Source organism: Taudactylus pleione, unplaced genomic scaffold, assembly GCF_031769625.1.
Source record: "Taudactylus pleione unplaced genomic scaffold, aTauple2 ptg000838l, whole genome shotgun sequence".
Lineage (NCBI taxonomy): Eukaryota > Metazoa > Chordata > Amphibia > Anura > Myobatrachidae > Taudactylus > Taudactylus pleione.
In genome coordinates, this window is record NW_028285240.1 from 1,239,106 (window position 1) to 1,264,104 (window position 24,999).

A 24,999-nucleotide genomic window follows, 5' to 3' on the forward strand; every position below is an offset into this window, starting at 1 on the left:
GAGTTTCATGAAACTAACTCGCACCTCATTGGGTGGGACCCCTATGTACACCCTGGCGGGCCGCTGTTCTCGGCTGTCTGTAGCAGCCATTGATAATTTTGGTAATCAGACAATTACTGGTCATTATTATGGATTGTTCTCAGATTGCGGCAGGTCGGGGAGATTGTAAAGATCGGATCTATAAGCTGTCGCTGTGTTCCCGCGCTCCGTTATGCCTGCTGTGATGCTGGTTATACTGTGTGATGTTACATATAAGGTGTCACTCTTGCTGCTGGCCTTTATAGCGTGTTCAGTACTTTGCTCCTGTCTATCACCCCCCCCCCCCCCCCCCCAAAAAAAAGCTTTCGGCCCTAAATCCAGAGGAGTTCAGCATTTTGGTGATCTGGGATTAGTGTGCAGTGTGGACAGCCTGGAAGCTTTAGATCTGTAAATGGGTATTTATGGCAGTCACAGCACAATTTGGATGTCTTTCTGTATTTGTTAGCGTTGCTTAATCTGTGCGGGGCTTAGAGCAGTGTGTGGGGATTGTCTGTACATTAAGTGCCAGCGCTCATGTCTGTCACCTAACTGCACTCTTCAAATGTAGGTTGTGTCTGGGGAATTGAAGCCGAGCAAAATGTATGGTACATTCATTCATTAAAAGGGACTGTAACCACACCTTTACTTAGCTCAGGGGTGGGCAACGTCTGGCCCGCGGGCCGTATAAGGCCTGCAAAATCATTTTGTCTGTCCCTGCCAAGTCAATAAATCTAGGAGCTTTTTTCGGCTAGCCACTGCTGGCTATCAGGGTGCCAATGCAGCCAGAATCGATGCAGCAGTGCCGCCTGGATCGTCCTTACGATGCTTCAGATGGTCACACCGCTCCCCCCAAGTGATGTCACATGTAGGGGCGTGGCCTGGCCCGAGCCCGTGAATTATGTTATAAATATCCAAATGGCCCTTGGCAGAAATAAGGTTCCCCACCCCTGAAAGCTGAAAGTGGACATTTGCTCTCTGGGTCTTGCAAGTTAGTACATGACCCGTTATAGTTTTCAGATCCGTTATAGCTGCAATATGGACACACACACATACACACACACACACACATACACACACACACACACATACACATACACACACACACACAACCATACACACACAACCATACACACACAACCATACACACACAACCATACACACACAACCATACACACACAACCATACACACACAACCATACACACACAACCATACACACACAACCATACACACACAACCATACACACACAACCATACACACACAACCATACACACACAACCATACACACACAACCATACACACACAACCATACACACACAACCATACACACACAACCATACACACACAACCATACACACACAACCATACACACACAACCATACACACACAACCATACACACACAACCATACACACACAACCATACACACACAACCATACACACACAACCATACACACACAACCATACACACACAACCATACACACACAACCATACACACACAACCATACACACACAACCATACACACACAACCATACACACACAACCATACACACACAACCATACACACACAACCATACACACACAACCATACACACACAACCATACACACACAACCATACACACACAACCATACACACACAACCATACACACACAACCATACACACACACATACACACACACATACACACACAACCATACACACACAACCATACACACACACACACACACACACACAACCATATACACACATACACACATACATACACACATACATACACACATACACACACACATACACATACACACACACACACACCATGTTAATTGTAGGTTTGTCCTATTGTAACTTATCCCTGTAAATCTGAAATAGGTGCAGTACGTCTAATCCTATTGCTGTTTATTCAGCGATACAACTTTGGTTACAATGGTGAAAAATTGACAAGATGGGATCAGATGGAATATTCTCCCATCTTGTGGGAAGGGGTGGAGGGTTAGGATCAGGGACTCCTGAGGGAGGGGGGGTACTTTTGGGATAGGGACCCTCCCGGGAGGGTTAGGGTAACGCTAGGGGAATGGGGGGTTAGGGTAAGGTATTAGGTTTAGGCTAAGGCTACTCGGGGTTAGGCACTCAAGGGTGCCTCCCCCAAAGGGCGGGTTAGGGGGGGGGAAAGGGGAGAGTTAGGGGTGTTACTTACCTTAGTCGGGTAGTGTTCACTCTAGCTCCGGCGGCAGGCAGGGCGCCGGAGCTAGAGAGGGCAACTTTGAACTTTGTGCAAGCGCCAAAGGCGCCCGTGCATCCGAAAAGGGGGCGTGGCAATAAAAAGGGGCGTGGCAATAAAAAGGGGCGTGTATATAAGATGCATTCCCTTTTTCGTCATACTTGCGGGCGTGCCCGGCACTTACGGACACACCGGGCGGCGCCCGAGCGCTGCAGACAGGGAGAATAGATGCCAGGCGCATGCGCCTGGCGTCTATTCTCCGACTGTGACCTGGTCACCGCACATTTCTCCCGGCACCCGCAGGCTGTGAGGACAGGGGCGCCTTTTGCCCTCCTTCTGGAGGGCAGGGTGCGCCCCGCTAAAACAGCCTAGCGGGAACGCTAGTCGGGATCTTCAGCTGCTGTTGTCGGTATTTCATTTGCCGGGCTTAGGTCTGGCAGTGATTCATACCAATTCCACTCAGACTGAGGTAAAATTATACTTTTGTACACAGGTTGTTGGCAGACTGCCATTTTCCACTATAGCCAGTCCTGGTACCTGTGTAATTTTGTGTCCCCATTTTTAGGGATTGTGTGACAATGTGTGGCCCTGACAAAGTTTACACCTAGGCAAAAACCTGCCGAGACCTTTGAATTAAGCATCTATTAGACCCTATAGAAACCTGCCTTTTTATAACCATAGTGATAATTCTGTTGGTACCTTGTGTGGCATTGCTCTTACACAACCTGATAATGTTCCGTTCATTTCCCCAGACCAGAGAATGGCTGACCTTGAGCTTGTGGATGCCCTGACAGACGCTCCACCTGACTTTGAGCCGGAGATCAAACGGGACTTCATCAGCAGTCTGGAGGCGGAGGCTTATGATGATGTTATTGGGGAGACGTGTGACAGAACGGACTATGTTCCCCTGCTGGATGATGACACAAAGGAACCAGGCAGCAAAGGCCTAAGTGGTGGGAGCCAGACTGAACGTAAGTCTCACCGTGATTACGCCTGGCTTCTGATGCCATGTGACTGCTTTTCCATGTTCCTTCTATACAGGTTACACAATTCAGCAGGTGTTTCTGTGAAGTATAAGACATAAAAGGGATATGTAACATGCATTATGTACAGGCTCTTACAAACATGTAGCCAAACGAAGTCACAGAGGTGACGGGTTCCCTGTAACATCTTGCTGTCCTTCATTACCCAATCACCGATATTACCATACACACTGTGCTATACTGTGCTGCCTAATACCCATCACTGCTATTACCATACACACTGTGCTATACTGTGCTGCCTAATACCCATCACTGCTATTACCATACACACTGTGCTATACTGTGCTGCCTAATACCCATCACTGCTATTACCCTGCACATTGTGCTATACTGTGCTGCCTAATACCCATCACTGCTATTACCATACACACTGTGCTATACTGTGCTGCCTAATACCCATCACTGCTATTACATACACATTGTGCTATACTGTGCTGCCTAATACCCATCACTGCTATTACCCTGCACATTGTGCTATACTGTGCTGCCTAATACCCATCACTGCTATTACCCTGCACATTGTGCTATACTGTGCTGCCTAATACCCATCACTGCTATTACCCTGCACATTGTGCTATACTGTGCTGCCTAATGCCCATCACTGCTATTACCCTGCACATTGTGCTATACTGTGCTGCCTAATACCCATCACTGCTATTACCCTGCACATTGTGCTATACTGTGCTGCCTAATGCCCATCACTGCTATTACCCTGCACATTGTGCTATACTGTGCTGCCTAATGCCCATCACTGCTATTACCCTGCACATTGTGCTATACTGTGCTGCCTAATACCTATCACTGCTATTACCATACACATTGTGCTATACTGTGCTGCCTAATACCCATCACTGCTATTACTGTGCACATTGTGCTATACTGTGCTGCCTAATACCCATCACTGCTATTACTGTGCACATTGTGCTATACTGTGCTGCCTAATACCCATCACTGCTATTACCATACACATTGTGCTATACTGTGCTGCCTAATGCCTATCACTGCTATTACCATACACATTGTGCTATACTGTGCTGCTTAATACCTATCACTGCTATTACCGTACACATTGTGCTATACTGTGCTGCCTAATACCCATCACTGCTATTACATACACATTGTGCTATACTGTGCTGCCTAATACCCATCACTGCTATTACTGTGCACATTGTGCTATACTGTGCTGCCTAATACCCATCACTGCTATTACCATACACATTGTGCTATACTGTGCTGCCTAATACCTATCACTGCTTTTACCGTACGCATTGTGCTATACTGTGCTGCCTAATACCTATCACTGCTATTACCCTGCACATTGTGCTATACTGTGCTGCCTAATACCCATCACTGCTATTACCCTGCACATTGTGCTATACTGTGCTGCCTAATACCCATCACTGCTATTACCCTGCACATTGTGCTATACTGTGCTGCCTAATGCCCATCACTGCTATTACCCTGCACATTGTGCTATACTGTGCTGCCTAATACCCATCACTGCTATTACCCTGCACATTGTGCTATACTGTGCTGCCTAATGCCCATCACTGCTATTACCCTGCACATTGTGCTATACTGTGCTGCCTAATACCCATCACTGCTATTACCCTGCACATTGTGCTATACTGTGCTGCCTAATGCCCATCACTGCTATTACCCTGCACATTGTGCTATACTGTGCTGCCTAATGCCCATCACTGCTATTACCCTGCACATTGTGCTATACTGTGCTGCCTAATGCCCATCCCTGCTATTACCCTGCACATTGTGCTATACTGTGCTGCCTAATACCTATCACTGCTATTACCCTGCACATTGTGCTATACTGTGCTGCCTAATACCTATCACTGCTATTACCATACACATTGTGCTATACTGTGCTGCCTAATACCCATCACTGCTATTACTGTGCACATTGTGCTATACTGTGCTGCCTAATACCCATCACTGCGATTACTGTGCACATTGTGCTATACTGTGCTGCCTAATACCCATCACTGCTATTACTGTGCACATTGTGCTATACTGTGCTGCTTAATACCTATCACTGCTATTACCGTACACATTGTGCTATACTGTGCTGCCTAATACCCATCACTGCTATTACTGTGCACATTGTGCTATACTGTGCTGCCTAATACCCATCACTGCTATTACTGTGCACATTGTGCTATACTGTGCTGCCTAATACCCATCACTGCTATTACTGTGCACATTGTGCTATACTGTGCTGCTTAATACCTATCACTGCTATTACCGTACACATTGTGCTATACTGTGCTGCCTAATACCCATCACTGCTATTACCGTACACATTGTGCTATACTGTGCTGCCTAATACCCATCACTGCTATTACATACACATTGTGCTATACTGTGCTGCCTAATACCTATCACTGCTATTACCGTACACATTGTGCTATACTGTGCTGCCTAATACCCATCACTGCTATTACTGTGCACATTGTGCTATACTGTGCTGCCTAATACCCATCACTGCTATTACTGTGCACATTGTGCTATACTGTGCTGCCTAATACCCATCACTGCTATTACATACACATTGTGCTATACTGTGCTGCCTAATACCCATCACTGCTATTACTGTGCACATTGTGCTATACTGTGCTGCCTAATACCCATCACTGCTATTACATACACATTGTGCTATACTGTGCTGCCTAATACCCATCACTGCTATTACCATACACATTGTGCTATACTGTGCTGCCTAATACCTATCACTGCTTTTACCGTACACATTGTGCTATACTGTGCTGCCTAATACCCATAACTACATTGTGCTATACTGTGCTGCCTAATGGAGCATACACAGGTCAGATGAACGATTGAACGATTTTACCAAAGTTTTGAACGATTTTTGACTGCATAAAAATGAATGGAATCGTCCAATTCTGACTGCAAACACATCAGATGTCAGATATCGTTATCTGACAAACTGGAACGCGCATAGTTGATCGTCCATCATTCAGATATGTCAGATTTTCCTTCAGATATGAACGACTGAACGATTTTTAAATAGTTATCGTTCATATCTGAAGGAAAATCTGACCGTGTATGCACCATAATACCCATCACTGCTATTACTGTGCACATTGTGCTATACTGTGCTGCCTAATACCCATCACTGCTATTACTGTGCACATTGTGCTATACTGTGCTGCCTAATACCCATCACTGCTATTACTGTGCACATTGTGCTATACTGTGCTGCCTAATGCCTATCACTGCTATTACTGTGCACATTGTGCTATACTGTGCTGCCTAATACCCATCACTGCTATTACCATACACATTGTGTTATACTGTGCTGCCTAATACCCATCACTGCTATTACCATACACATTGTGCTATACTGTGCTGCCTAATACCCATCACTGCTATTACCCTGCACATTGTGCTATACTGTGCTGCCTAATACCCATCACTGCTATTACCCTGCACATTGTGCTATACTGTGCTGCCTAATACCCATCACTGCTATTACATACACATTGTGTTATACTGTGCTGCCTAATGCCCATCACTGCTATTACCATACACATTGTGCTATACTGTGCTGCCTAATACCCATCACTGCTATTACCCTGCACATTGTGCTATACTGTGCTGCCTAATACCCATCACTGCTATTACATACACATTGTGCTATACTGTGCTGCCTAATACCCATCACTGCTATTACCCTGCACATTGTGCTATACTGTGCTGCCTAATACTTATCACTGCTATTACTGGCCGGCATTGGCTGGCCTGTGCGGCACGGGGAGGCCGGCATTGGCTGGCCTGTGCGGCACGGGGAGGCCGGCATTGGCTGGCCTGTGCGGCACGGGGAGGCCGGCATTGGCTGGCCTGTGCGGCACGGGGAGGCCGGCATTGGCTGGCCTGTGCGGCACGGGGAGGCCGGCATTGGCTGGCCTGTGCGGCACGGGGAGGCCGGCATTGGCTGGCCTGTGCGGCACGGGGAGGCCGGCATTGGCTGGCCTGTGCGGCACGGGGAGGCCGGCATTGGCTGGCCTGTGCGGCACGGGGAGGCCGGCATTGGCTGGCCTGTGCGGCACGGGGAGGCCGGCATTGGCTGGCCTGTGCGGCACGGGGAGGCCGGCATTGGCTGGCCTGTGCGGCACGGGGAGGCCGGCATTGGCTGGCCTGTGCGGCACGGGGAGGCCGGCATTGGCTGGCCTGTGCGGCACGGGGAGGCCGGCATTGGCTGGCCTGTGCGGCACGGGGAGGCCGGCATTGGCTGGCCTGTGCGGCACGGGGAGGCCGGCATTGGCTGGCCTGTGCGGCACGGGGAGGCCGGCATTGGCTGGCCTGTGCGGCACGGGGAGGCCGGCATTGGCTGGCCTGTGCGGCACGGGGAGGCCGGCATTGGCTGGCCTGTGCGGCACGGGGAGGCCGGCATTGGCTGGCCTGTGCGGCACGGGGAGGCCGGCATTGGCTGGCCTGTGCGGCAGGGGGAGGCCGGCATTGGCTGGCCTGTGCGGCAGGGGGAGGCCGGCATTGGCTGGCTGGTATGCTGCGGGCAACGTACCTACCAGATTCCTGTCGCAGACATGCCCTATGGGCGTAGACCGACGCGGGTGCAGAGTCCATGGTCAGGGCAGCGATTGCGCTGAGCTTCCTTCCTACATATAGATTTGCAGCATGTATGGATATCTGATCATTCTGTGATGTTCCAGAGGAGAAGATCCTCTGATCTCTCACAAACTGGCTGCTTAATGGCAAAGTGATGATAAATGTCATTATTCTGTATTCATGTGGGCGCCTCTATCCGCACCTGTGCTATGTGTTCCCCTCCCAGCAATGGCCCCGGACTGTGTGGTCATATTGGTAGGAAACACAAGGGGGTGTGATTGGACCAGTCACATTGTCGCTGTAATCGCAGTGTGTATGTATGGCCGGCGTCAGGTGACCGCACTACAGGCCTTCTCTAGATAATACGATGTCGCCCAGGATCTGCGTTATGGCTGAATGGCCCTACATGGGAGTAATGTCGTGCAGCTCTCCGGGGCTGTTCTGTACATGTCACGGCATGCGGATCGTCCTTACAGTCTGGGAATTCTGAGCGCAGCTCATGGGGGGGGGGAATAAAGTAATAGAGACCCTATGTAGTGACCCAGTGATTCCAAATCCACCAAAGGACAAGACGCCTTTTAGATTTCATTTTATTTTGTATGTCTACTAAAGGATTTATAAACCCAAAATATGCTACGAGTATTGTGTAACGGAGACGTATTGGTGCATTCCTGTCATTGTGCGGAGCATTCATTGCATATTGTGAGGTGTTTATTGGTGTTGGACGACTAACTTATTGTTACTGTTTATCCTGCAGCTTCTCACCTGTCCGTGCTGGAGAACGGAGAACACAACACAGAGATGGGGGTCTCAGGTACGATATTACCATTAGTATGTTGGGGCTCATTCCCATTTTATGGCCCTAGTTCTGCAGAAACGCTTCTCTACAGTCGATCTGACGGGAGGTGATAATTTACACTCTCCTAATTCCCTTCTGACCCGTGGCGGAGTCCGGAACACGTGGTGACAGAGACCCTATGTGCATACGTTGTTATGGCGTAGCGTGCACGCTTCCCACGGATTGGTGAATGTGGCACTTTATTATAATGTAAGCTCCCGGTGTAATAGGTGAAGCCAGCACTGGTCTCTGGCTGTGTGTACTATGTAATTATCCCCTTACATAGGAAACATTCCTGGACGCCGTATAACCAAACACGCAGCATACTCTTCCCATGTACAGATCTCATTACTCTCACAGTATCGGGGCGGTGACAGGTCTCACGCGGGCGCGCTCTTGCTGGGGATACGCCATCTTGTTTGCATTATATTTTGTGTAGTTGGAAATCCTGTCTCCGGGGGAATAGCCTGATGACCTCTGAGGTAAAAGCCTCGCAGTTGGGGGTTTCCACCTCAGTTATAATGACTTGAGGTGACCATATACTGTCTTTAGCGTGTACTTGCATAGAACATAAATGCGTGTCGGGTGTAGATTCTGGCAGAATGAGCTTTTATGGGTCTACACAGTATCATTAGAAGGTTATTCTCCATTTCACTCGTCTGTTCATCTGATGTTGAAATAACTTTTTATTTTTATGCTCTTTTTCATTTATCATTATTTTTCTCGTCAGAAGGTCTGTAACCTGTGCGGGTCATGGTCAGTCATATATACAGAGATTGCCCTGTGCCCGGTACTGAGCGGCTTCTGTATCCTGTGCGGGTCATGGTCAGTCATATATACAGAGATTGCCCTGTGCCCAGTACTGAGGAGCTTCTGTAACCTGTGCTGGTCATGGTCAGTCATATATACAGAGATTGCCCTGTGCCCAGTACTGAGGAGCTTCTGTAACCTGTGCGGGTCATGGTCAGTCATATATACAGAGATTGCCCTGTGCCCGGTACTGAGCAGCTTCTGTAACCTGTACGGGTCATGGTCAGTCATATATACAGAGATTGCCCTGTGCCCGGTACTGAGCGGCTTCTGTATCCTGTGCGGGTCATGGTCAGTCATATATACAGAGATTGCCCTGTGCCCAGTACTGAGGAGCTTCTGTAACCTGTGCGGGTCATGGTCAGTCATATATACAGAGATTGCCCTGTGCCCGGTACTGAGCAGCTTCTGTAACCTGTACGGGTCATGGTCAGTCATATATACAGAGATTGCCCTGTGCCCGGTACTGAGCGGCTTCTGTATCCTGTGCGGGTCATGGTCAGTCATATATACAGAGATTGCCCTGTGCCCAGTACTGAGGAGCTTCTGTAACCTGTGCGGGTCATGGTCAGTCATATATACAGAGATTGCCCTGTGCCCGGTACTGAGCGGCTTCTGTAACCTGTGCGGGTCATGGTCAGTCATATATACAGAGATTGCCCTGTGCCCAGTACTGAGGAGCTTCTGTAACCTGTGCGGGTCATGGTCAGTCATATATACAGAGATTGCCCTGTGCCCAGTACTGAGCGGCTTCTGTAACCTGTGCGGGTCATGGTCAGTCATATATACAGAGATTGCCCTGTGCCCGGTACTGAGCAGCTTCTGTAACCTGTGCGGGTCATGGTCAGTCATATATACAGAGATTGCCCTGTGCCCGGTACTGAGCAGCTTCTGTAACCTGTGCGGGTCATGGTCAGTCATATATACAGAGTTTGCCCTGTGCCCGGTACTGAGCAGCTTCTGTAACCTGTGCGGGTCATGGTCAGTCATATATACAGAGTTTGCCTTGTGCCCAGTAAGGTGTATTAGCGCTCACCTATTGCCAATGTCATTATGAGAGAGAACTATACCTAAGACGACGGTGACCTGAGTTACACAATTACGCTGCCAAAGCGAATCCGTATGTATCTCATCTAGGTACGGGTTCTATACTGGTAAATTCATTGCAGCAGCTGATAGGTTAGTTATACTGGTCACACCCTAAACTACTAGCAAACGATGTGATGTCGTCAACGGTTTCCATTGAACTCCCCGGGCAACTTGCCGGCGCTCCTGGACAGACGATATCTTGCTAAACTGTGCAATGTGACGAACGACCTATCGTGCGTCCTTAATGATTTCCAGCGCATCGCTATGGAGATTGCCAGATCTTATCTGCAGTAGGTAAGATCTGAAGATACGACAAACGACCCGCGGGACCGTGCATCGGATCGTACTCGTGGTAACTGCACGATTTGCACAAACTTGAACGATTCTAAATTGTGCAAATCGTGCAGAAAATAATCTAGTGTGCAGCCAGCTATAGACAAGGTTATAGTCCGGCACATCTCACCATTTGTATTACAAAATGTCCTTCTTATTGGGAGTACTTCCTGTTGCAGAGAGGGACATGGGTTTATGAATGAACAGGTACATCGGTAACATCTGCTGGGCTCGGCGTATCGCTCACTCATGCTGTTACATTGTAGTTGCCCAAATCAGTCAATGCTTTGTTAGGGAAGCTAACGTATAGACTGGGTAATCTGCAGAGGACAGGTCCCGCCGGGCTCTGCACGTCCTGGAGGTAGCTCCCGCCGGGCTCTGCACGTCCTGGAGGTAGCTCCCGCCGGGCTCTGCACGTCCTGGAGGTAGCTCCCGCCGGGCTCTGCACGTCCTGGAGGTAGCTCCCGCCGGGCTCTGCACGTCCTGGAGGTAGCTCCCGCCGGGCTCTGCACGTCCTGGAGGTAGCCCTCGCCGGGCTCTGCGCGTCCTGGAGGTAGCTCCCGCCGGGCTCTGCGCGTCCTGGAGGTAGCTCCCGCCGGGCTCTGCGCGTCCTGGAGGTAGCTCCCGCCGGGCTCTGCGCGTCCTGGAGGTAGCTCCCGCCGGGCTCTGCGCGTCCTGGAGGTAGCTCCCGCCGGGCTCTGCGCGTCCTGGAGGTAGCTCCCGCCGGGCTCTGCGCGTCCTGGAGGTAGCTCCCGCTAATTAATAATACACGCTCCCTGCCGTGTTATCTGCATGAGTCACTCACATTAGGAGACGCCTATTAATGACTTGCTGACTCATTGCAGCCTCTCGTAGCTCCCTTGGTGGATGGTAAACTGAGATCCCCGATCAAAGGATGAGACAAATATAAAGAGCTGACAGCTATGGCAGGACCCAAATGGTGCCGAGCCGGAGGGAAACTGGCACTCCGCAAAGTCACTGGGGCATAATGGGGTGACTGCACACACAGCAAAGTCACTGGGATGGTATTGGGGTCACTGCGTGCACAGCAAAGTCACTGGGGTGGTATTGGGGTGACTGCACGCACAGCAAAGTCACTGGGGTGGTATGGTATTGGGGTGACTGCATGCACACAGCAAAGTCACTGGGGTGGCATTGGGGTCACTGCGCACACAGCAAAGTCACTGGGATGGTATTGGGGTCACTGCGTGCACACAGCAAAGTCACTGGGATGGTATTGGGGTCACTGCGTGCACACAGCAAAGTCACTGGGGGTGGTATTGGGGTCACTGCGCACACAGCAAAGTCACTGGGATGGTATTGGGGTGACTGCACACACAGCAAAGTCACTGGGATGGTATTGGGGTGACTGCGCACACAGCAAAGTCACTGGGATGGTATTGGGGTGACTGCGCACACAGCAAAGTCACTGGGGTGGTATTGGGGTCACTGCGCACACAGTAAAGTCACTGGGGTGGTATTGGGGTGACTGCGTACACAGCAGTCTCACTGGGATGGTATTGGGGTCACTGCGTGCACACAGCAAAGTCACTGGGGTGGTATTGGGGTGACTGCGCACACAGCAAAGTCACTGGGGCATATTGGGGTGACTACGCACACAGCAAGTCACTGGGGTGGTATTGGGCTGACTGCGCACACAGCAAGTCACTGGGGCATATTGGGCTGACTGCGCACACAGCAAAGTCACTGGGATGGTATTGGGGTCACTGTGTGCACACAGCAAAGTCACTGGGGTGGTATTGGGGTCACTGCGTGCACTCAAGTCACTGGGACGTATTGGGGTGACTGCACACACAGTAAAGTCGCTGGGGCGTATTGGGGTCAGTGCGTACACTGTCCAACTTTGGTCATTTTCTGCCGCGTTTGCCAATTATCTAATTCTGTAGGCATGGGGCAGGCACTGGTCACTAATGTGACAGGAATGCCAGCGATGTGGAGGGCACTAGTGCGGATCCTGTATGTGGGTTGAGTATAATGGCTGTAGGATTGTATCTGATTGTAAACCTGTTCCCCACTAATCATTTACATCCAATTCACCACCTTTTTCTAGCTATAAAATGCTGGTGTTCCGGTATGTGCCGCGTGCGAGATTCCTGTAATGGGTGTTCCGGTATGTGGCGCGTGCGAGATTCCTGTATTGGGTGTTCCGGTATGTGCTGCGTGCGAGATTCCTGTAATTGGTTTTCCGGTATGTGCCGCGTGCGAGATTCCTGTAATGGGTGTTCCGGTATGTGGCGCGTGCGAGATTCCTGTATTGGGTGTTCCGGTATGTGCCGCGTGCGAGATTCCTGTAATGGGTGTTCCGGTATGTGCCACGTGCGAGATTCCTGTAATGGGTGTTCCGGTATGTGCCGCGTGCGAGATTCCTGTAATGGGTGTTCCGGTATGTGCCGCGTGCGAGATTCCTGTAATGGGTGTTCCGGTATGTGCCGCGTGCGAGATTCCTGTAATGGGTGTTCCGGTATGTGCCACGTGCGAGATTCCTGTAATGGGTGTTCCGGTATGTGCCGCGTGCGAGATTCCTGTAATGGGTGTTCCGGTATGTGCCGCGTGCGAGATTCCTGTAATGGGTGTTCCGGTATGTGGCGCGTGCGAGATTCCTGTAATGGGTGTTCCGGTATGTGGCGCGTGCGAGATTCCTGTAATGGGTGTTACGGTATGTGGCGCGTGCGAGATTCCTGTAATGTGTCCAGTATGTGCCGCGTGCGAGATTCCTGTAATGGGTGTTCCGGTATGTGGCGCGTGCGAGATTCCTGTAATGGGTGTTCCGGTTTGCACTTGGCAGTGAGCGTTCAATGAGGAAGGTGAGACCCGTAAAATGAAGCCTCGATCCGTAGACGGAGTCACCTGTACACTAGTTAGTGGCTTGTGTGGTTTTAAAGGGACAATCATCTAAAAGATAACGTGGGGCGCAGGTGCTGGGATCCCAGCGATGCTTGCACCACTCCCCATGTCTCATATCACCTGGTCAGACCCTGGGTAACAAAACCCATAAATCTGTATACAATCGGGAAACCGGCAGCCGGCTTCCCGACTGTTATATCCCGGCGAGGGTGAAATGCCGGGCGTCTAGATGTAGATGCCGACATTTCCCCGACGCCGGGAGACCAACGCCCGGCATCCCGATCGAACAGCCGTGGGGGGGGGGGGGGGTGTCAGGTTTTGGGCACCCAGGGGGGGACTTGGGGTTAGGCACCCCCCTGGGGGACTTGGGTTTAGGCAGCGGAGGGGGGGTTAGGCACTTAGAGGGGGGATTAGTGTTAGGCACTTGGGGGGGAGGTTAGAGTTAGGCACCCCTGAGGAGGGTTAGGGGGTTAGGTTAGTATATACTTACCTTAGCGAGGATCGGGATTTCCAGCGCTGTCGGGCTTCCGCCGCCGGGCTCTGCTCATCTGTTAGCCAGGCGCTGCTGGGAATCGTACAGGATCCCATAAATCACTGCATCAAATTCTTTTATCAGAACATTTTTCTTTTGCTTACTCCTGTATATGTGTAGTTGAGACCATTAATCATTCTTCCAAGGTAAATTCTGAGAAGTGTCTCCCTACTCCCTATGTGTGTGTAAATAATACATTTGGCTGCCAAAGCCCCTAGGGAACGTTGCGTTACATAGTAAGGGATCGGTTATACAATTAACTTTCGGTAAAATGTTTCTGATTTTCTTACCCGCTCACAATCGCGTTCTGTAGAAGAGACTATTCCGTACACTAGAGTAGCCCACGCTATTACTGTGCACAGGTCAGGCTAACGTCCCAGCCAGAGACCTCAATGGACTTTGTGGGTATATCGGGGATAATTGTGCTACTGGACACCGCAGGTCACAGCGGTTTATGGGTGGGGTTATCGCCGCTGCTGTTGGTTATGTCTGTCTTGAAAGCTGCGTTAGCGCCTGATGGCGGAATGTTCGGGTCATGGGACAGCACTGGGGACGTGGTGGGTGTATAGGTGGATCAGTAGTAGTCCTGCGGGAACATACATGTACGGCTGTATGTAGTGTAATCTGCTGGTTACGTGTCTTACTAACCTTGTGCCTTGTGCCTTTCTTCTCTTCCTCCTCCTCCTCCTCCTCCTCCTCCTCCTCCTCCTCCTCCTCCTCCCGCCCTGTTTACTACCCCGGTTCCTTGTTTCTCCCTTTAGAAACATAGAGCTTTGCTCCTCAAACACTGGGACACCCGTCTGCTTCCTCTGCTCACTCAGCGCTCTAACCTCCGATATCCGCTTTTCCCTGCCGGTCGCTGGTGGATAGAAGAAGCCGCGGCTGTCTGCGTTAGCTCCTCTCTGCTGAAGGCCGCTCCTTCTCCTCTTCCTCACTTGCTGAAACCCTTCCGTCTCCGTGTAAGCACACAATGGACCTTCAGACCTGTTACTGCTTTTCTCTCTCTTCTCCACCATAAATGTCTTATTTTCACCATCTACGATATATCAGCATGAATAATATGCGCTTTCCTGAGAGGCGGATCCTGGCGGCAGTTTCCTTCCTTCCCCAGCACCGTGGAAAGTACACACTTGTCTGACCCTCCGCTGCCCCCAGTAAGGACTGGTTAGAACTTAGTGCCTTTCCTCCTCCCTGCTGGTTAATGCTGACCTGCCATCGTGTCCCCCAGTTGTTTATTTTGCTTTGTGCAGTGGGCAGACAATAGGGGTGGGATGGAGAGTAGGGAGACGCGATGTGCAGAGCAGGAGTTGGCGAACGGCGTGAGACCGTGGCGCGCACTGATGAGAATGCCTGGGATTCCTTGTCCAGCTGTCTGACTGCTCTGTGCCTGCTCTGCCCCTCTCCGGCCTGCTCTGCCCCTCTCCGGCCTGCTCTGCCTGCGTAGAATAATCTGTCTCAGGGTTGTCACACAGTGCACAAATCATTATTGTAGTAAATAGGAACACTGGAACCTGGTGACTGGTCGGTGTTACTAATGTTCTAACACTTCTCACCCAAGCTGTCTGGAGTTTCTCTTCTAGCGAATAAATGTCCTCTGTTAACCTACGTAATAAAGTGTCTCAAGCTCTCTTGTCTTACTTACTACCACTAATTTATCTAAACCAAGTGTTTGCTGAGTTAACACAATGTTTGTAGCTTTGTGTAATGTTTTGTGTAAGAGTAACACTGCAATGCTTTCCCCTCTACAGCCATATCTGCTGGGTGATGGCGTTTTCCTGGTCTGTCATGTTTAGGCCTTTATTGGGGTCCATTATGTACAGCAGCGTTGCGGTAAAGTTGGCCATACACTGACATACACGGCAAACTTTTGCCATGTGTGAAACCACTAAAATACAACTAAAAATGGTCGTTCACACTGGTTGGCTGAATCCAAGCAGCCGTCGTGTATGAGGGAATGTTCCACAGAAGTCGACGGACACTGTGCCCTTCTGTATGTATTCAGGGCAGCCAGCACTGGGCTTTGCCAGCCGTAGAGGGGAGACCTGCAATGTGCCAGTCCCCCCCCCCCCCCCCCCACCACGGTTCCAACCAGCAATAGGTCGATTGGCACCAGGGCTGGATTCCCGAGGGAGGCCGTGCATGCTCCCCTCCTAGATATCGCCAGTCCTAGTGTGACAATAGCACCTGGGTTCTCCCCACATCTGGTGCCCAGAGGCTACAGGGTAATAGTGAGAAAAAAAATCAATAATTAAACATGGTCATTGGCGAACTACAAGTACCAGTACGGTTGCTGGGGTATACTTCCACTTGTAGAACCTCATGTTACCACCCCAACGCTTGCTGGGTCTTGCAGTTTGCCCAGGAAAAACATAGATGAAGACAAATCTACAAGTTTAAACCTAAAACCTCCAGAAACTTTAATAAATGGGGAAGGGGATTCTCACTACAGGGAGGGGGGGGACTTGCTTCTTAGCAAGCTCCTACTGTCCAGATTTTTCTATTTATCTGTGGCTGTATGGGGAGATGATGCAAGTTTTTATTCTTTATTTCTATGGCGCCTCAGGGGACCGGCAGCGCCTTACATAGTACATACAGTGAAACATATGAACAAAATAAGAAAGAAGTGACTTCCAGTACAGGAGATGGATGATGCACATCGCAGCTGCAGCAGCGTCACGCCACCCAAATAACCAGCTGTGCGGCAGAACCCAAAGGAGATGACGGTATAACTGAGGGAGGGAAAAGTGCATGAGGGAAGAGGGCCCTGCTCGTGTGAACTTACTTTAGGGGCGAATAAATTCAGCGCCATGTGAATAGTGCCATGGAGGAGTTCCCGTCGCTATCCAATGGACCGCGCTGTTAAGTCTGACTGGAACCACTTGAGTTGGAGAATGCCGGTAACTCTGCCTTATATTGGGAGTTTAGTCCCGCTAACCAGCATTCTCCAACTAAAGAGCCGGCTGCAAGGCTTAGCACCGCGCTAAGCCGGAAAACTGCATCTCGGCCGGCTCTTAAATTGGATTTCTGCTCGCACCTCAGGAGGTTGTGAGAAGAAATCCTATAGTCGGACTAAACGGTGCCGTGGAGTGAATAGCTCCTTCCCGGGGCTATTCAGCATCACTCTGAATTGAATTTCCCCCATTGAGGGTAAATATCGTGCAGATGTGATTAAAGTTGGTAGCGTGTGAAGCCAACTTCATTGTCGTTTTAGTTAGTCAGGTTATGGGTCATTTGGATGAAAATTTGCTCAGTGTGTGTCCAGCTTATAATTAATCTCAGTCTCAGATCTGCTCCCATCTAAACCCGAAAGGAAGGGATCTCGTGTGAAGGCGTGTTACCCTGTGTTGCCCTTTCTGGTCACTCCCGTGTGAAGGCGTGTTTCCCTGTGTTGCCCTTTCTGGTCACTCCCGTGTGAAGGCGTGTTACCCTGTGTTGCCCTTTCTGGTCACTCCCGTGTGAAGGCGTGTTACCCTGTGTTGCCCTTTCTGGTCACTCTCGTGTGAAGGCGTGTTACCCTGTGTTGCCCTTTCTGGTCACTCTCGTGTGAAGGCGTGTTACCCTGTGTTGCCCTTTCTGGACACTCCCGTGTGAAGGCGTGTTACCCTGTGTTGCCCTTTCTGGTCACTCCCGTGTGAAGGCGTGTTACCCTGTGTTGCCCTTTCTGGTCACTCTCGTGTGAAGGCGTGTTACCCTGTGTTGCCCTTTCTGGACACTCCCGTGTGAAGGCGTGTTACCCTGTGTTGCCCTTTCTGGTCACTCTCGTGTGAAGGCGTGTTACCCTGTGTTGCCCTTTCTGGTCACTCCCGTGTGAAGGCGTGTTACCCTGTGTTGCCCTTTCTGGTCACACCCGTGTGAAGGCGTGTTACCCTGTGTTGCCCTTTCTGGTCACTCTCGTGTGAAGGCGTGTTACCCTGTGTTGCCCTTTCTGGTCACTCCCGTGTGAAGGCGTGTTACCCTGTGTTGCCCTATCTGGTCACTCCCGTGTGAAGGCGTGTTACCCTGTGCTGCCCTTTCTGGTCACTCCCGTGTGAAGGCGTGTTTCCCTGTGTTGCCCTTTCTGGTCACTCCCGTGTGAAGGCGTGTTACCCTGTGTTGCCCTTTCTGGTCACTCCCGTGTGAAGGCGTGTTTCCCTGTGTTGCCCTTTCTGGTCACTCCCGTGTGAAGGCGTGTTACCCTGTGTTGCCCTTTCTGGTCACTCCCGTGTGAAGGCGTGTTACCCTGTGTTGCCCTTTCTGGTCACTCTCGTGTGAAGGCGTGTTACCCTGTGTTGCCCTTTCTGGTCACTCTCGTGTGAAGGCGTGTTACCCTGTGTTGCCCTTTCTGGACACTCCCGTGTGAAGGCGTGTTACCCTGTATCGCCCTTTCTGGTCACTCCCGTGTGAAGGCGTGTTACCCTGTGCTGCCCTTTCTGGTCACTCCCGTGTGAAGGCGTGTTACCCTGTGCTGCCCTTTCTGGTCACTCCCGTGTGAAGGCGTGTTACCCTGTGCTGCCCTTTCGGGTCACTCCCGTGTGAAGGCGTGTTACCCTGTGTTGCCCTTTCTGGTCACTCTCGTGTGAAGGCGTGTTACCCTGTGTTGCCCTTTCTGGTCACTCCCGTGTGAAGGCGTGTTACCCTGTGTTGCCCTTTCTGGTCACTCTCGTGTGAAGGCGTGTTACCCTGTGTTGCCCTTTCTGGTCACTCCCGTGTGAAGGCGTGTTACCCTGTGTTGCCCTTTCTGGTCACTCTCGTGTGAAGGCGTGTTACCCTGTGTTGCCCTTTCTGGTCACTCCCGTGTGAAGGCGTGTTACCCTGTGCTGCCCTATCTGGTCACTCAGGACGGAGCTCTTGTCCCATTACAGTAATTAGCGATGCTGCAGGACCGTACTGGGAGCGGCATTCCGAGATTTGCAGGGTCGCCTCAATCAGAAGTTGTTGTTGTTATAGGTCAGAAGTAATGAGTTCTGGCTGTGGGCAATGCTCTGCGCCCCTGCGGTGCGTTACCAGTTACTGACTTGGCTGCTTAGATGTCGGTAGGAAGATGATGGACGGACACCTGGTAAGTGTGTAGGTAAACTCGCTGGAATAGAGATCTTCAGGAAGATGATTATAAAATCTTAGTGCAGCTTTGTTCTCTCTGTGAATTTAGAACCTGTGTGACAATACATGGGAGGCTGGGATAGTGCTGGTGGTGCTGTGTGACAATACATGGGAGGCTGGGAAAGTGCTGGTGGTGCTGTGTGACATTACATGGGAGGCTGGGGTAGTGCTGTGTGAGAATACATGGGAGGCTGGGGTAGTGCTGGGGGTGCTGTGACAGTATATGGGAGGCTAGGGTAGTGCTGGTGGTGCTGTGTGACATTACATGGGAGGCTGGGGTAGTGCTGGTGGTGCTGTGTGACACTACATGGGAGGCTGGGGGTGCTGTGTGAGAATACATGGGAGGCTGGGGTAGTGCTGGTGGTGCTGTGTGACATTACATGGGAGGCTGGGGTAGTGCTGGGGGTGCTGTGTGAGAATACATGGGAGGCTGGGGTAGTGCTGGTGGTGCTGTATGACACTACATGGGAGGCTGGGGTAGTGCTGGTGGTGCTGTGTGACAGTACATGGGAGGCTGCGGTAGTGCTGGTGTTACTGTGACAGTATATGGGAGGCTAGGGTAGTGCTGGTGGTGCTGTGTGACAATACATGGGAGGCTGGGTTAGTGCTGGTGGTGCTGTGTGACAATACATGGGAGGCTGGGAAAGTGCTGGTGGTGCTGTGTGACATTACATGGGAGGCTGGGGTAGTGCTGGGGGTGCTGTGTGAGAATACATGGGAGGCTGGGGTAGTGCTGGGGGTGCTGTGACAGTATATGGGAGGCTAGGGTAGTGCTGGTGGTGCTGTGTGACATTACATGGGAGGCTGGGGTAGTGCTGGTGGTGCTGTGTGACACTACATGGGAGGCTGGGGTAGTGCTGGGGGTGCTGTGTGAGAATACATGGGAGGCTGGGGTAGTGCTGGTGGTGCTGTGTGACATTACATGGGAGGCTGGGGTAGTGCTGGGGGTGCTGTGTGAGAATACATGGGAGGCTGGGGTAGTGCTGGTGGTGCTGTGTGACAGTACATGGGAGGCTGCGGTAGTGCTGGTGTTACTGTGACAGTATATGGGAGGCTAGGGTAGTGCTGGTGGTGCTGTGTGACAATACATGGGAGGCTGGGTTAGTGCTGGTGGTGCTGTGTGACATTACATGGGAGGCTGGGGTAGTGCTGGGGGTGCTGTGTGAGAATACATGGGAGGCTGGGGTAGTGCTGGGGGTGCTGTGTGACATTACATGGGAGGCTGGGGGTGCTGTGTGACACTACATGGGAGGCTGGGGTAGTGCTGGTGGTGCTGTGTGACACTACATGGGAGGCTGGGGTAGTGCTGGTGGTGCTGTGTGACAATACATGGGAGGCTGGGGTAGTGCTGGTGGTGCTGTGTGACAGTACGTTGGAGGCTGGGGTAGTTAGTGCTGGTGGTGCTGTGTGAGAATGCATTGGAGGCTGGGTAGTGCTGGTGGTGCTGTGACAGTATGTAGGAGGCTGGTGGTGCTGTGTGAGAATACATGGAAGGCTGGGGTAGTGCTGGTGGTGCTGTGACAGTATGTAGGAGGCTGGTGGTACAGTGTGACAATACATGGGAGGCTGGGGTGGTGCTGTGTGACTACGTGTGAGACTGGGGTGGTGCTGTGTGACAGTATGTGGGAGGCTGGGGTGGTGCAGGTGGTGCTGTGTGACAATACATGGGAGGCTGGGGTGGTGCTATGTGACAGTATATGGGAGGCTGGGGTGGTGCTGTGTGACAGTATGTGGGAGGCTGGGGTAGTGCTGGTGATGCTGTGTGACAGTATGTGGGAGGCTGGGGTGGTGCAGGTGGTGCTGTGTGACAATACATGGGAGGCTCGGGTGGTGCTATGTGACAGTATATGGGAGGCTGGGGTGGTGCTGTGTGACAGTATGTGGGAGGCTGGGGTAGTACTGGTGGTGCTGTGTGACACTACATGGGAGGCTGGGGTAGTGCTGGTGGTGATGTGTGACAATAAATGGGAGGCTGGGGTAGTGCTGGTGATGTGTGACACTACATGGGAGGCTGGGATAGTGCTGGTGGTGCTGTGTGACAATACATGGGAGGCTGGGGTAGTGCTGGCGGTGCTGTGTGACAATACATGGGAGGCTGGTGGTGCTGTGTGACAATACATGGGAGGCTGGGGTAGTTAGTGCTGGTGGTGCTGTGTGAGAATGCATTGGAGGCTGGGTAGTGCTGGTGGTGCTGTGACAGTATGTAGGAGGCTGGTGGTACAGTGTGACAATACATGGGAGGCTGGGGTGGTGCTGTGTGACAGTATGTGGGAGGCTGGGGTGGTGCTGTGTGACAGTATGTGGGAGGCTGGGGTGGTGCAGGTGGTGCTGTGTGACAATACATGGGAGGCTGGGGTGGTGCTATGTGACAGTATATGGGAGGCTGGGGTGGTGCTGTGTGACAGTATGTGGGAGGCTGGGGTAGTGCTGGTGATGCTGTGTGACAGTATGTGGGAGGCTGGGGTGGTGCAGGTGGTGCTGTGTGACAATACATGGGAGGCTCGGGTGGTGCTATGTGACAGTATATGGGAGGCTGGGGTGGTGCTGTGTGACAGTATGTGGGAGGCTGGGGCAGTACTGGTGGTGCTGTGTGACACTACATGGGAGGCTGGGATAGTGCTGGTGGTGCTGTGTGACAATACATGGGAGGCTGGGGTAGTGCTGGTGGTGCTGTGTGACAATACGTGGGAGGCTGGTGGTGCTGTGTGACAATACATGGGAGGCTGGGGTAGTTAGTGCTGGTGGTGCTGTGTGAGAATGCATTGGAGGCTGGGTAGTGCTGGTGGTGCTGTGACAGTATGTAGGAGGCTGGTGGTACAGTGTGACAATACATGGGAGGCTGGGGTGGTGCTGTGTGACAGTATGTGGGAGGCTGGGGTGGTGCTGTGTGACAGTATGTGGGAGGCTGGGGTGGTGCAGGTGGTGCTGTGTGACAATACATGGGAGGCTGGGGTGGTGCTGTGTGACAGTATGTGGGAGGCTGGGGTAGTGCTGGTGATGCTGTGTGACAGTATGTGGGAGGCTGGGGTGGTGCAGGTGGTGCTGTGTGACAATACATGGGAGGCTCGGGTGGTGCTATGTGACAGTATATGGGAGGCTGGGGTGGTGCTGTGTGACAGTATGTGGGAGGCTGGGGTAGTACTGGTGGTGCTGTGTGACACTACATGGGAGGCTGGGATAGTGCTGGTGGTGCTGTGTGACAATACATGGGAGGCTGGGGTAGTGCTGGTGGTGCTGTGTGACAATACATGGGAGGCTGGTGGTGCTGTGTGACAATACATGGGAGGCTGGGGTAGTTAGTGCTGGTGGTGCTGTGTGAGAATGCATTGGAGGCTGGGTAGTGCTGGTGGTGCTGTGACAGTATGTAGGAGGCTGGTGGTACAGTGTGACAATACATGGGAGGCTGGGGTGGTGCAGGTGGTGCTGTGTGACAATACATGGGAGGCTGGGGTGGTGCTGGCTATACAATGTAACAGTAAATTGGAGTGGGGGGCTGTCAGCTGGGGTAAGGACTCTACCTGGACTCAGAATAGAATATACAGTATCTGTATGAATAGGTGAAAACGTTGGTGATTGCTGGTAAGAGGGCAGAACCTCCGGCCATTAATTGTTGCCATGTTATGCTCTGTACAGCAGATTCTTTTATACAGGGAATAAAACTATTGTCTCTTCCAGTTAGTTACATTCTTGTGAGTAGTCTATATACATTGTTCTACACTAGATGGCAGTGTCTCCCCACTCTCAGCTGTGCCATGCATCTCATCCCCTCTACACCGACTTCTGAGCTCCGCTTCCTTTATCCCTCTCCCAGTGTAATATCTCATCTGCTCTTGTCGGCCATATTTCTTCCTGCTGGAGTGATTAAAACGTTCAACTTTTTTATCTTACCAAACATATTTAAGTCACAGACTGGACACTCCTGTATGATGGTGTTCCTATGGGTTTTTTTTTTTTTGAGTAGTCGGGATAATTGTATGTAATGGTCTGTACAATTTTATTGGACGGTCTTCGAACTCCTGACACATTGGAGAAAAGAAAACACAATGTTACCAATGGTATTTATATGGAATTGTCTGCACAATGATACGTCAGCGTACTGCAAATGCTGCGTCTCCTAGTAGTGACGCTGATCATCCCTTCTAATGACAGGTTTCCCCATCTCAGGGGTTTTTATCCGGAGATAAACTGGCATGAAATCTGTGATGGGTGACGCTAGGAACCGCTGCCAGCCGTAGCACTCTGTGTAGCTGTGGTGCCTAGTGACCACCTTTATAATGAGCTATGCTTGATGGGTGACGCTAGGAATCGCTGCCAGCCGTAACACTCGGTGTAGCTGTGGTGCCTAGTGACCACCTTTATAATGAGCTATGCTTGATGGGCGATGCCAGGAACCGCTGCCAGCCGTAGTACTCGGTGTAGCTGTGGTGCCTAGGGACCACCTTTATAATGAGCTATGCTTGATGGGTGACGCCAGAAACCGCTGGCAGCCGTAGCACTCTGTGTAGCTGTGGTGCCTAGGGACCGCCTTTATAATGAGCTATGCTTGATGGGTGACGCTAGGAACCGCTGCCAGCCGTAGCACTCGGTGTAGCTGTGGTGCCTAGTGACCACCTTTTATAATGAGCTATGCTTGATGGGTGACGCTAGGAATCGCTGCCAGCCGTAGCACTCTGTGTAGCTGTGGTGCCTAGTGACCACCTTTATAATGAGCTATGCTTGATGGGTGACGCTAGGAATCGCTGCCAGCCGTAGCACTCGGTGTAGCTGTGGTGCCTAGTGACCACCTTTATAATGAGCTATGCTTGATGGGTGACGCTAGGAATCGCTGCCAGCCGTAGCACTCGGTGTAGCTGTGGTGCCTAGTGACCAGCTTTATAATGAGCTATGCTTGAAGCCATGGTAGAGTAACCCAGAACAGTAGCTTTGTGTTATATGATATTGTCAGGCGATGGGAACACTGTGACCTGGGCTTCAGCTGCAGGAATCCCAGCGACGTCTGATGTAGGTGGTGTCAGGAGTCTACTGGGCGACAGATAACGCCGTTCTGTAACGCGTCAGGTCTGGCCTTTGATGTGAGCGAAGGAGAATGGTTCTGTCTCTCGGCTGCCTGTGAGGTTTATGTCTTGGTGATGAGATTGTTAGCAGAGCGCCTGTCAGTGGGTATGTCTGTGGATACGGCCTACAGGCATGATGTGCGCTGTTATGCAATATACCTTTATGTACGAGCTTTGCCGATATACGCTAGGATTCTACATGAAAAGAGCAGAATATATTCTCTCCATCCGCTGGCCACGCTTGGTGTGTATGCGGCTCGCAACCAATTCATCCCAGTAACGTTCTTCCACAGCAAGGTTCAGAAATTAGTTGTACACGGGGCATTGTCATGGCGACGGGGAGGGTGGCGGCATTGTTATGCTGGCACAGGGAAGGGCCTTCCTCTGAACCGTTACCACATAATTCGCTAGGATTGCATTGTACACTGTAGCATTTTAACATGTTGTTTTAGTTCACTGTAACAAAGAAGCCCAGGCCAACCCATGACTCCCAGCCCTTAGACCATTAATCCTCCT

At 51.3% G+C, this 24,999-nt stretch overlaps 1 protein-coding gene across 10 annotated transcripts in view; it reads left to right on the forward strand.

Annotated features, from left to right (window-relative positions):
• Positions 1-24,999, forward strand: part of LOC148474522 (uncharacterized) — a 174,684-nt gene that overhangs the window by 42,805 nt on the left and 106,880 nt on the right. For all 10 annotated transcript variants that reach the window (XM_088458483.1, XM_088458485.1, XM_088458487.1 and 7 more), the window contains exons 3-4: positions 2,991-3,209; positions 8,641-8,697. In XM_088458483.1, coding sequence (XP_088314609.1) covers positions 2,999-3,209; positions 8,641-8,697 — 268 coding nt within the window. In that variant the 5' untranslated portion in view covers positions 2,991-2,998. The remainder of the gene's footprint in view (positions 1-2,990; positions 3,210-8,640; positions 8,698-24,999) is intronic.